This window comes from Ruditapes philippinarum, unplaced genomic scaffold (genome assembly GCF_026571515.1).
Source record: "Ruditapes philippinarum isolate M1 unplaced genomic scaffold, ASM2657151v2 ctg6092_1_1_1_1, whole genome shotgun sequence".
Classification (NCBI taxonomy): Eukaryota; Metazoa; Mollusca; class Bivalvia; order Venerida; family Veneridae; genus Ruditapes; species Ruditapes philippinarum.
Window position 1 is genome coordinate 1 of NW_026858519.1, and position 12,237 is coordinate 12,237.

Here is a 12,237-nt window from a genome sequence, read left to right on the forward strand (position 1 = left end):
TACGAATTTAAACCCCTATTAGTCTCAAAAGTTTTTATAAGGGGATTTTAATGTAAAAAGTTAATCTGAAAAAAGATTTACCCGGGGTTTGGAAAAGCATATATTTTTTTTTAACGTTTTATAAATAATTTATTTATGAAGCTCGAATATTAATACTTTAAAAAACCCCAAAAAAAACTTGAAAAAATGCCACATTTAACGTCTTGACGATCTTTAAATTTTGGAGATACAAATGTAAAAAGGGAAGTTAAAAAAAGTATTTGAAAAAACCCCCAAATTTAAAAAAGTTATAAAAAAAAATTAGGAGTTTTTGAAAAAAATTAATTATTTTGTCGTCTAACTCTAACCAAAATAGTGTAAAACCGGAGTGATAACCAAACAAAGAACAAACATACAAGGAATAAACATGATATTATTCAATGTGCATATCATTGTTAGTACATTCCAAATCAGTTTTTACTATAGGTTAAAGAATTTAATCTTATATTAAATTTTCACATGCCACTAATATGGCATGCATTGCAGGTGGTAAGAAGCATTAAGAAGTTGAGCATGCCACGTGTAATTAAACAGATAATATATGCACTGCGACAGAGGCTATCATAGAAAGGTGTCTAAAAACATGTCTGCAAAGAAAATCCACTACATGGAAAACAAGTAAATTTCTAAAGCAACTACATTTTAATTGTCAATAGTAATTTAAATTTGAATCAGGTATACGACTCTTCTTCATTATTCGGGAATTTATTTTATCAAACCATCCTTTTCTTCACAATAAGAACTAATTTTCATCTAAAACAGAAATAGTAAATTTAGAATGCAGTAGTGTAAGGTTTTAATATTCGTGGATAAAGATTTTGTATAATTTTACTCATAAAAAAAATAAAACTCTGTATGCTATTTATTATTTTTTGAATTTTTAAATATTGTTATAGGTAATGGTAAGAGTATATAAATTTTCACTTGTAGTGGCTTGCCTAGCGACTTTTTTGGTAATCAAGAAATAAACCAGAATTTGTAATTAGTTTATTTTGGCTAAATCGGTGCAATAATGAACTTGTACATGAATTGTATATCAATTGCATGACCTGTACAAAATCATAATTCTTGAAAAGTAAACTATTTTGAATAAATAATACCAAAGGTTTTAGGTATCTGTGCTGCAATTTGAATTTTGAAAGTTAATTTAGGTCATTTCTGGAGTTGATTACATATACCCAAGATTTTGAACTCGAACCGTGTATTATTCTACAACAATGCAACCAAAATTGATATGTATTGCCTAAATGAAATAAAAGTTTAAATAAGAATAATACTTGTATCAATGTAGTACAGATTGCTACACGATGCATGACAAAAAAAACAAAACAAGAAAAAAAAACTTATTCATTGTGTGCTCGATCATCGGACAATTGATGTTATGTGTCAATGCTTCTTTAAGCTGTACTGTAGTTATTGTAAATAATTTATTTTGTGCTTATAATTGCATATAATGTAACATAAATACATAATATCGTTTGAGCAAGTACTGTTTATATCTTTAAATCATTGCTGATATATGCTTGTATGTTGATGTAAATGAATATTTCCTTTCCTTAACACTTTCCCGGTGATACTCATTACTTTTTATGGTAATTGGTGCATTTATGGTTTTTGCATTAATTTATTGTGTATATCCTATATAATTTTAACTCCATGTAATTTGAATTTCTAATAAAGATCAACTGTGACACTTAAAAAAGAAAAAATGTGCAAAAAATAAATAAGAAAAATCTCAAAATAAATGTATAAAAAGATCTTTGAAAAGTGTTAAGCTTTTTTAATTTTACTAATTTTACAATAAAAATATTATTTTAAAAACCGGGGTCCGGATTGGATTTTAAAACAAATATTTAGATTTAAAATTAAAACAAAAAAAATTAAAATTAGAACAAAAACCCCCCCGAGGACTCCCTTTTCTGAAGAGAGAAAATAATATACTTTATGGAAAACTAGGAACATGTACGCAAACATATCTGATGAACGTATCATGTCGCATTGCAGTAGTCATGTGACACTGTACTTAGCATGTGACCGAGTATTCTTCGCGTAGTAAAATACATAAGCAGCGGTTGCTATCTGTGTTATCTAATATCAAGTTTAAGTTTAGGTTTAGACAATCAAACATGGTAAGATTGTTTCCTTACATTTATTTTTTTTAATTTCATTTTTCTTCGTTTCATTTTAGTTACAAGTACAATCTTTACTTGATTACTTAATTATAAATATTTAGGCATTTGAAAAAAAAAACAGTAAGAAACACTATTTGCCAAATATCTTTTTCTATTTATGTTCGTTCGACTTTAAAATAGAAATTTGTCTGAAGTTAACTTAACAAATAAATTGTAGTACATATTTCGAGAGTTAAATTTATTAATTAAATTTTAATACATCTGCTGAAAGTTAACCTTGTGAAATAAATTAAAGTACATGTTTTGAAAGTTAGATTTATGAAATAAAATGTAGTACAAATTTTGAAAATTAAATTTATGAAATACATTTTTTACATCTGTTTAAGATAGATTATAAATCTTCTTTTGCATTTATATTGAATAAAATTAGTATCTCTAGCTACTTTTAAAAGTTAATTGTCATTAAATTTTGATGACATTTTACGGCACACTTTTTATTTGTCTATGCAGAAAAAAATCTGATGCAAATCATTTTTATTTGAAATAATTTTCCCTTTTTGACATTTCGATGTATTTATAATTAAAGCTGTTGGTTGTATTAAATGTTACAAGATGATAATAGGACAATAAATTGAGCAAATGTTTAAATCTTCCTTCATATCATCGCTTTGAAAAAAATATATTTAAAACGTCATGATATGTATATAATAAATTATTATTATGTTTATACCGATTTAAAAAACAATTATTACAATTCTTTATCTTATGTATTTTTGATTTTAATATGCCTTTCCTTCAATCAGTGCTTTTGTTTTACTATACCAAAACCACATTAAACTATGCACAGTTGATTTGGTCTGCTTAATATCATTATTATAATTCCAAGACTATAATAGTCTTTTAATAATGTATTATTATCTAGGATAACAAACGAAACATTGTTAAAAGGTAAAATACACCGTAACTACATTTGTTTTAGCAAAACCATCACACCGTTTTTGAATATTAAGAATACATTTGAACTGGATTAGAATGAAAGTTCCATGTCTGATATTTGTACAACGCTGTTGTGTTTGGTTTTGTTTTTCGTCAGTAGATGTGTACAGGTACAGCATTCTTAACGCTTTTCTATATCTGCTCATTAAAATTGCTTTTTCTGTTTTTTTTATTCAAAATGTACATTAAAAGTAAATGGTTATAATATTTGTATGATATTTGTATGACATAACAAAAATGATCACAATGAAATTATGTACGGTAAGAAAAGCAAAAAAGTCGTGATACTAGTTTACATGAAGCCCCAAAAATGTAATATCATTAGTTAATGTTAACTTAGAAAATTGCAATTATGAATGTATATGTGACTTCAGAAAATAGTCATAACATCTGGTTTAGATGAACTCAGAAGATGTGAACTGCTTGTTTTTAGAACTTTTATAATTTTTGTATGTTACATGTATGTGAAATAAAACGAAAGAAATACAAAATAATTATTATTTATTATATTTAAGATATTTCCATGCCAACAAGCTGATTAATATAATCATAGCTTAACATCGAATATTGTTGGATGGTGTTAGAGTACGAACGATTTTAGTATTTATAAAGTGATTATCTTGGAATATCAATAATGTAATTCAGGTTAAAAAATCTTATTTTTTATGTTTTTATATAAGATAATTTTGGACTAAATAAGAATATATTAAAACTGAACGAATTTTTTTATCATTTGTATTTAATTTTCAATTTTCAGTCGCTAGGACCTGCATTGTTGATCAGCTTTTTGCTACTGGGAATTTCAATTTTATATTGCGAGACAACAGGTAGTATAAATAAAGTGAAAATAGATATAAAAAGACAATTGTTGTGAAATCAATTTTATAAAACCTTCTGTAAATTTATGCAAGATAGTGTATAAGCTAATGATAATTTTTATTAAAGTCTTATTCATTTCATTTATCAATATTTAATCTTGGTAATAAACTAAGGGTGCATATACCTTATAAAAATTCAGACCTGGTCCATTATTTTAGACTTGGACGCAAGATGTACACCTCCAATTAATAATGCAGCAGATGAATGTACGGTAAAAGATTCGGAGTGTAATACTAATACGTGTGCTTGCAAAACCGGGTTTATTAAAGAAAATGGAGCATGCCCAAAAGGTAAATTCTCTCTTATATGTTGCATACATGTATAACGAATCTAGTAAATATGATTACAATAAAAAGAACTTATCCTATATGTACTTTCTTGTTTTATCTTTTAATATCGTTAATAACAATATACACTAGATTCTAAGACGTTATTGTCCTGTTTAAATTATGATTTTCGTATTTGCTGGATTGTATTGGATTACCTGCCGATTTCTGAAGTTAAATGTTATGATAACAATTTATAAGTTGATTATCCAAACTTAATATCAATACAAAGGAAGGCAGTCTTGTTTTTTTTAATCATATTCTTTATTTTCGTGTAAGTTTGGGTCATTTTCACAAAACAAAAAACAACATACTTTTATGTACATAAGGTAGTTTTATTCTTTAACCTTTGAAAAGGTAATTGCTAATGAAAATATGATAAGTAAATCCTGTAAATTTGGAAGTTTTTGCCGACATGTAGGCTACAGATTAGATTTACAAAGGAATACTCGTATACTTATTCATACAAAAAATGGTCAATCAACTTCAACAAACGGAACACATGCGTTAAACATGGTAAAAGCATATACATAGCAAATAAACTTTAAACAATGAAAGATGTTATACCTTTAAATTAATAATATAATGTACTACTACCCCGTTAAAATATTTACTTATATTACACTTAGAATAATCTATTTTAGCGTTAGGACAAGTTTGTGTTAACAAAGACGAATGCGTCTCTAATTCAAAGTGTGAGGGCACTGTTGGGTCTAAAACATGCAGTTGTATAGATGGCTTCGGTGATAAGGCTGGATTATGTTCTAAAAGTGAGTACACATTGTAGAAAAACATAATATATTTTTACCTTTTAACCAACATTCGACTAGCAATTATCGACTTTAATTTTTTTATTTTCATTAAGTATAAGGTTACAAAGTTTAAATTATCATGTGTCAAAAAGTAAGTTCAGGTTTGATTATATAATAAAAAGGAAGCTAGAACATGTAACACCGTTATATGATCACATTTCTAGATATTTCTAAATTCTGTATTCACAATGTGTACGATTAATGTTCTCCATTACCTGTAATTGAAGGGCGTTAGCGATCAATTGTATTACTAGAGCAGTCACTGAGAAAGCTTAATTAAACCAAGCATCAAGCAAAATTTGAAATTTAACCGTATTGGGCGTTATTTTGAGGTTGCCATTTCGTATATTGTCTATATTATTACTTTTACTTTTACTTCTAAGAAGCAAAACATTGCCAGTAAATTCAAATGGGTATTTAACTAACACCTTAATAGATAACGCCTTTGTCTAAGAAAAGTCACAAAATTAGAACATATTCAAACAAAAGTTATAATTAGAGTAAAATTCTAAATATTCTTTACATTTGATGATATCCTAAATATTCTTAATTTCTTAAAAATCAGAACAAAAAATCTATAATGAAGTACTTTACAACAACATGTATGTTTGAGCGCGCGTGCGAATGTGTGTACGTACGTTTGTATGTTTGAGGTTATAAATTTTGAAAATGTTCACAATTAAATATGAAGCACATTGCTTTACTCGATGAATATTTAAAAACGCAAATTGTTTTAAAATTGTAATGTACTTGTGGTATGAAAGGTCTTTGAAACCTTTTTTCAGTAAACAAAACACAATAATAATCTTCACTCGCGCGCGCACACACACACGATCGAAAAATAGTATCTTACATGATTATTGATTTATGATGTTTTTTTTCATATTAGTTCACAATATTGTGTATAACCCTAAGGTTAATATTCAAAAGTAATCATTACTACAGTTGTTGTTGTTTTTTAATTGTTTATTATTATTATTATTATTATTATTATTATTTCATTAGTATCTCATTTACTTTTGTACTTTTAGAATTGAAGATATTTATTCAATAACGAAAACGGTGTTATGCATCTGCTTGGTCTACATGTTGGTTGCGAAAGTGGTATTTATAAAAAAAATGACATCGTGATAGATTGAAAGATTTTAGGCTCACATTTCTCAAAGTATTTCTAACAACATGCGTGCTTCACAAATCCATGTGTACCAACAATATTATTTAATTTTCTATGACCGCATACCTGACAAAATACATTTCACAGTTACATCATCAGTAATTGTTCTTCAAATTGTAACGCAAATGTTCAATGCTTTCAGTTCTCGGAGGCGATTGCAAAGCAGGTGGTACATGTCCTGATGATTTAAATGCAGAATGTAAAGGTGATAAGTGTGTTTGCAAAACAGACTATGCTGCAAAGAATGACGTTTGTACACAAAGTAAATATGAAAAAAATATAATAGAGGCAATATTTTTGTTCTTGTTTTTCGTAATTTAGGTTCTAAACCTGTCAGAGTATGTATTTGCCGAGGTACAAAAAGAATACAATTGCAAAAACGTCAGATTTTGGTGAATTGTATGTTTTCTTTAAGTTATTACAAGAGTTATAATAGGGAATAATAGTTTTTTTTTGGCACATTTTTGTTCAGTCCTTATATAAATAAAGTTAACATACATTACATTTAATCATATTCATTTTTCAGAGATTATGTTGCTCTCTTGATACATATAACCGAAGGAGAGAATATACATTATTCAATAATTTTCAGCCGTCGATGGAATCGATTGCTCATCAGTTAAAACAGCATGTGCCACTATTCAAAATGCAGCGTGTGACGCAACGTCTAAGAAATGTAAATGTAACCCGGATTTCATTATGAATGTTAACAAATGTGACCCGAAAAATTCTGGTAAACAGTGTTTACTCTACATGTTCTTGTTAATCACAATAAGTTATCACTTAGATTGATGATAAAAATTATGATTAATAAATAAAGATTACTTTTAATTCTTAAAGCAGTTCTTCTTTAGATCTGTGTTGATAATAATACAAACTTACGTATCGATCTTATGAGTAAAACTGTTGTCAGGTGATTTAACCTAGCATTGGTACAATATACTTACTATCTACAGACATTTACAATAACAAGACAAAATAGATAATTATCTCTTAAACTTCATATGTAACGGGATATAATTCAGGTACATTAGATAGTAGTTACTAATGCTGTATTAATTTTAATAATTTCACAAGTTTCGCCTTGATATTAAATGTTTATACATTTCATAAATTAAAAAATATTCATGACATGTTCATTTAATAATCATTTTATATCATGTATCTTAGTTTTATCTCATTTTGATTATAGCTGCCTTGATGAAATTTGGTGTTGTTCTGATCGTACTGTCTCTTCTGACAGCTTTTAGTCTGTGGTGACAATGGAAAATATAGTAAGAACATCTTTGTATTATCACTTGTGAAGAGTATTTCGTAGCATAGCAGTAAGAAGTAGCTGTTTCATTTAATATTGATTCACATATTGCATATTTTCGTGACTATACTCATAAGTATTTTAAACAACAATATTAAATAACAACAATATCAATCTTTTTCAGGTTGTTTTAACAGAAAACTCAAGATTTAACAATATGGCTTTGTTCTACTTTTTTATTTTTGCTGTTGTTGATGTTGTGTGCAAGTGTAAATAAAACTGAAAAAAATGATTTTAGCATGCAAATACATAACAATATCTCTCTGTTACGTCCATATTTATTAAGTAACTCCATTGTTTCCTGAAATGAAAATTTATGTTGTATCAATTAAATTAAGCTATCGTGAATTAGAAGAACTTTAATATCAATAGAGTTTTAGAAATACTGTCCGTAATCACTGAAATACAGATTGTGAATAAAGGTAGAATGTCGAAGGTTATATATAAGTAATTAAATTGAATAAAACATGTTCAAAGGAAATGTGTACATATATCATAATAAATTATGTATATTTTCAACTTCTTTTGTTTGCCTTATAACTAGTAATATTCGGCAATTCGGCAATTTACATTTGATAAACGTCTCTTTTTCGTTTTCAGAAATAAGATTAATACTGACATCACAAATAACAAATCGTAAAAATTTGCATTACATGATTATAAATCTGTATTTAGTTCAGCAAATAGGTTGATATCACATATTATTTGTTGTCGGTTGTCTAGTGGAAACAGTTATAAATATAATAATTATGATTTCACAAGTTTTATCTTGATATTGAATATTTATACATACCATTCCCTTAAAAAACGACGCTGTTTCCATGACATTATCATATTATCATATGTTAAGAGGCCAACGACAAAGCTGCTCCAATAATAAACAAAGGTATCTCAATATATGTATTTATCCAAATAAAGTTGTTTAACAGATTGTTTGTGTTTCACTTATAAATATTGTAGTATACGCCTTTAAAAGAAAAGTAAATGATCCTTGGCTCAGATATTTTCCGCGTATGCATTATTGCCCCTTTAATATCACTATGACGTGGACCAAATGTGTAAACATATTTTTTTTTCCTAAATGAATAATTCTGAACTTAAAGTAAGGTTGTTTGCATTAAACCACCCGAAGGTGTCTTATTAATCGGACGACTTCGATTGATTTATGGTAAAATGGTATAAAAAAATTTCTGTTGGACCACAAAAAACTCGATACATAAAGTTAGACCCGTTGATAGATTCAGTTAAGAATAGATAGGAAACAAACGAAAATTTCTCAAATAACAAAAAGTAGATACATGGAAAATTGCAAGTTTGAGATTCCTTAAGTTTTGTTTGGTTTTTAGAAACATTTTTTAAGATTAATAGTTCTACGCAAGAAACGTTTTCTTCAAATTAGCTTGATAACTTACGGAACACCATTGTTATGAAATATATGTTCTCATAAACAATTCAGGAATTATGCTTTTTGTTTGTTTTCGAAGAGGTCAGTACGTATATAAAAAGTGAATATACATGTATTTTAATTCAAATGTAGAATAGAATTTATTAAAATAAAGACCATTAAAAACCATTGGTCAACAACCACTGCTTAAACTGAAACGTTACAAGTCCGAGTTGATTAAATATCTGGCAAAAAAGAGATCCCTAGTAAGCATTACATGAAAATTGCAAAACTCGGTTTGATTGAGTCTGTACATGAGGGTTAATGAAAACGTGTAACGTCCCTCACGCACCCTAGCGCACCAGTTGAGCAGTACTCAGTAAGGATAATCAAGAGTGACTGACAGTGCTTCCGTAAAGGAACATACATGTATTTTAATTTAAATGTAGAATAGAATTTATTAAAAAAAGGACCACTGGAAACCTTATAGGTCATCAAACACTGCTTAAACTAAAACGTTGCAAGTCCGAGTTGAAAAATATCTGGAAAAAAGAGAATCCTCGTAAGCATTACATGAAATTTGCAGACTCGGTTTGATTGAGTCTGTACATGAGGAATAACGAAAAGTGCAACGTCCCTCCCGCTCCCTAGCATCGGTTGAGCGGTATTCAGTAAGGATAATCAAGAGCGGCAGTGTTTCCGTAAAGGATTTATTAGGCTATGTGACATGACATTTTTTACAAAGATGTTTCATTTGATGTAGATCTAGACTAGTAACGCGTGATCGTTCGCTTATTCCATTTTTAGATGACTTTATTTTATTTCTGAGAGTAATATGATTTGTGTACGTGTTTACCTACCTGCAGTACATATTTGACCAATCAATCCAGCTAGTAAAACATGTAAAAGTAGAGTCATACGAGAACGGCTGACATGAAAGTGAGTCATGTTTACGTCTTAAACTAGTGAAGGTGCTAAACAATGAATAAGATAAAATACATACGGTATATTTGATTTGCAAACTTTAGGACGAACTTAATGCCCTGTTGTTATTATTTACACAACGATAATTAAGAAAACTGTTAAGGGTTAACTTATTAGAAGAATAATGTTAGTGGTAAATTTAGATAGTTATACTTAATTAGTATTTTAAGAATTTCCCCCAACAATTTCATTACATATTTGGTAAAAATTATAACATCTAAAATCAAAGTAAACTTAATCAGAATTTATAATGCACAAAAGATATTTTTATTTTATATTATAACATTGAGAATAAATCATGTAATTCAAATTGCTTTGATCAATCTACAGAAGCACGGAGACGAATTCAAAGTTCCAGACAAGGTGAATTAACCATTAATAAACAAAATGGATGGGTAGTCTACCTATAAAAGCATCTGTACGTGAAAAAACAAAGTTTTATTATAGTATTATATAAATATAAATATATTCACGTATTTCAATCAAGTCAATAATTGTGGCATTACATTCACTTATCATTTAATTTATCAAAATGTACTGATCTTTACTTGAAATATGACAAAGCATTTTCCTCAACAAAACAAAGAAATGGATACGTATTACGTTTTATTTAATGTAAAATAAAAAAGAAAAGACCTTTTATTTCATGTTGAAGATAAAATTAATGCAAACAGATCTCAATGCTTGCAAAATATGTTTTCTGTATGTTAACCTTTAAAGCCATGGGTATCAGCTTCTTTCCAAATGTATGAATAAAGATGATTAAAATGCCAAAGTTTTGTTTAAATGTTATTATGTTTTTCTTCTGCAGAGCTTTTGTAGTTTTGTAAGTAATCAATGAAAATAAAACGTCCCTAGCTGGATGAGCTTCAGCGATGAAGAAAAGTGGTTTAAAGAATATACAATGTTTAATACGATTGATACACTAATATCGTTACATGAAAAATCTAAATTTAAATATCATTCTAAAACTTAGTAATGGTAAGTCCAGAAGCCTTTTCACACATGTATATTCTACTCTTATTAGTATTTTTACATTGTTCTTCGATATAGAGATATCTAGGACATACCAGTTAAAACGTTGTCATAATCAATATACTGATTAATTATAAATTACATATACCGGTAGACATGACATGTTTATCATAAATACACATGTTAATAACAATAAACAGATGACAACGTGTTTCATTGCTTTTTTCAACGATTCGCTACGTAAACGTTGTCTTTATACCACTGGTAACATAAGTGCATGTAGTTGTCACGACTATTTAATAAAGCTCAAAGTTATAATAAGTGCAAAAGAATTTAAATTTGTTTCAATGTTAGCAATGCGTCAAGAAATCGTGATACTACTGTAAATATATATATCAACTGAGAGGTATAGAATACACAACATAAATATCTCCCAAAGAAATGCAATAATTATGTGTCCTCCTTTAGGTATGTTGGTATTCGTAGCAACTACGTACTAAGAGCTCATTATACTTAAACATGCTGATGTTCACCTTTTAAAAATGTCTGATAAACTACTTAAAAGAAATAAATTGTTTTGATTAGGACCACCGTTCATTTTAATGTACAGACATATATTAAGTGAATCTATAGAATGATAGAAAGTTTAATTTGAAAGTCTTTGAAGTAACCATAATGTAATGTCATTACCGATAGCACACTAATAAGGAATATTTATTGAAGTTTGTTTCTCAGATTCAAATGGTGTTTTATTGTATAAGTAGTTTGAATTAAAACGTTTAGGCCTTTGAGACTAATGATATGCAAACACTCACATGTCTCAAATGTGATTGAAACACACATCAAACATTTGTAAAAATCAGTCAAGGTCCGTTTTAATTAAACCAGTGTAGTCAACACAAAAAGGTCCTGTAAATAGGTCTTGTTCCCTTAAAATATATTTCTATTGTCATCTTTATCTATAATCCTCCGGATTGCCGATTTTGGCGCTATCATAATCATTTTAATTCATTTCATCTAAGTAAGAAAATATTTAGTATCTTTGTTTTATCTTTTTTATTGTTATTCTTATTTATTTATTTATTTTCTTATTTTTTTTTATTATTATCGTCCTTATAATATATTGAGGTAATACCTAGTGGCCATGTTCGAAAATAAATCTTTTAGCTTTTAATTAAAATCTTTAACAAAAGTTCGGTAATCTTGTCTTTAAATAGGATT

The 12,237-nt window shown here is 27.9% G+C and overlaps 1 protein-coding gene across 2 annotated transcripts; it reads left to right on the forward strand.

Moving 5' to 3' along the window:
* Positions 1–2,047: 2,047 nt before the first annotated feature.
* LOC132753485 (protein kinase C-binding protein NELL2-like) lies at positions 2,048–8,225 on the forward strand. 2 transcript variants are annotated; one of them, XM_060743967.1, is made up of 8 exons: positions 2,061–2,168; positions 3,925–3,994; positions 4,205–4,336; positions 5,017–5,142; positions 6,501–6,620; positions 6,951–7,091; positions 7,551–7,632; positions 7,798–8,225. In XM_060743967.1, the coding sequence occupies exons 1-7, from the start codon at positions 2,166–2,168 to the stop codon at positions 7,616–7,618; spliced, it is 660 nt and encodes a 219-aa protein (XP_060599950.1). In that variant the 5' UTR covers positions 2,061–2,165; the 3' UTR covers positions 7,619–7,632; positions 7,798–8,225. The 2 variants fall into 2 exon arrangements, with proteins under 2 accessions (XP_060599951.1, XP_060599950.1); XM_060743968.1 differs by lacking the exon at positions 5,017–5,142 and having other exon boundaries at positions 2,048–2,168.
* The last annotated feature ends 4,012 nt before the right edge of the window (positions 8,226–12,237 follow it).

What these genes read in the sequence shown, in the direction of transcription:
- LOC132753485 (XM_060743967.1), top strand. An exon ending in GAATGACGTTTGTACACAAA is followed by an intron (nt 6,621 to 6,950) that starts GTAAATATGAAA and finishes AATAATTTTCAG; the next exon opens with CCGTCGATGGAATCGATTGC. An exon ending in ATGTGACCCGAAAAATTCTG is followed by an intron (nt 7,092 to 7,550) that starts GTAAACAGTGTT and finishes TTTTGATTATAG; the next exon opens with CTGCCTTGATGAAATTTGGT.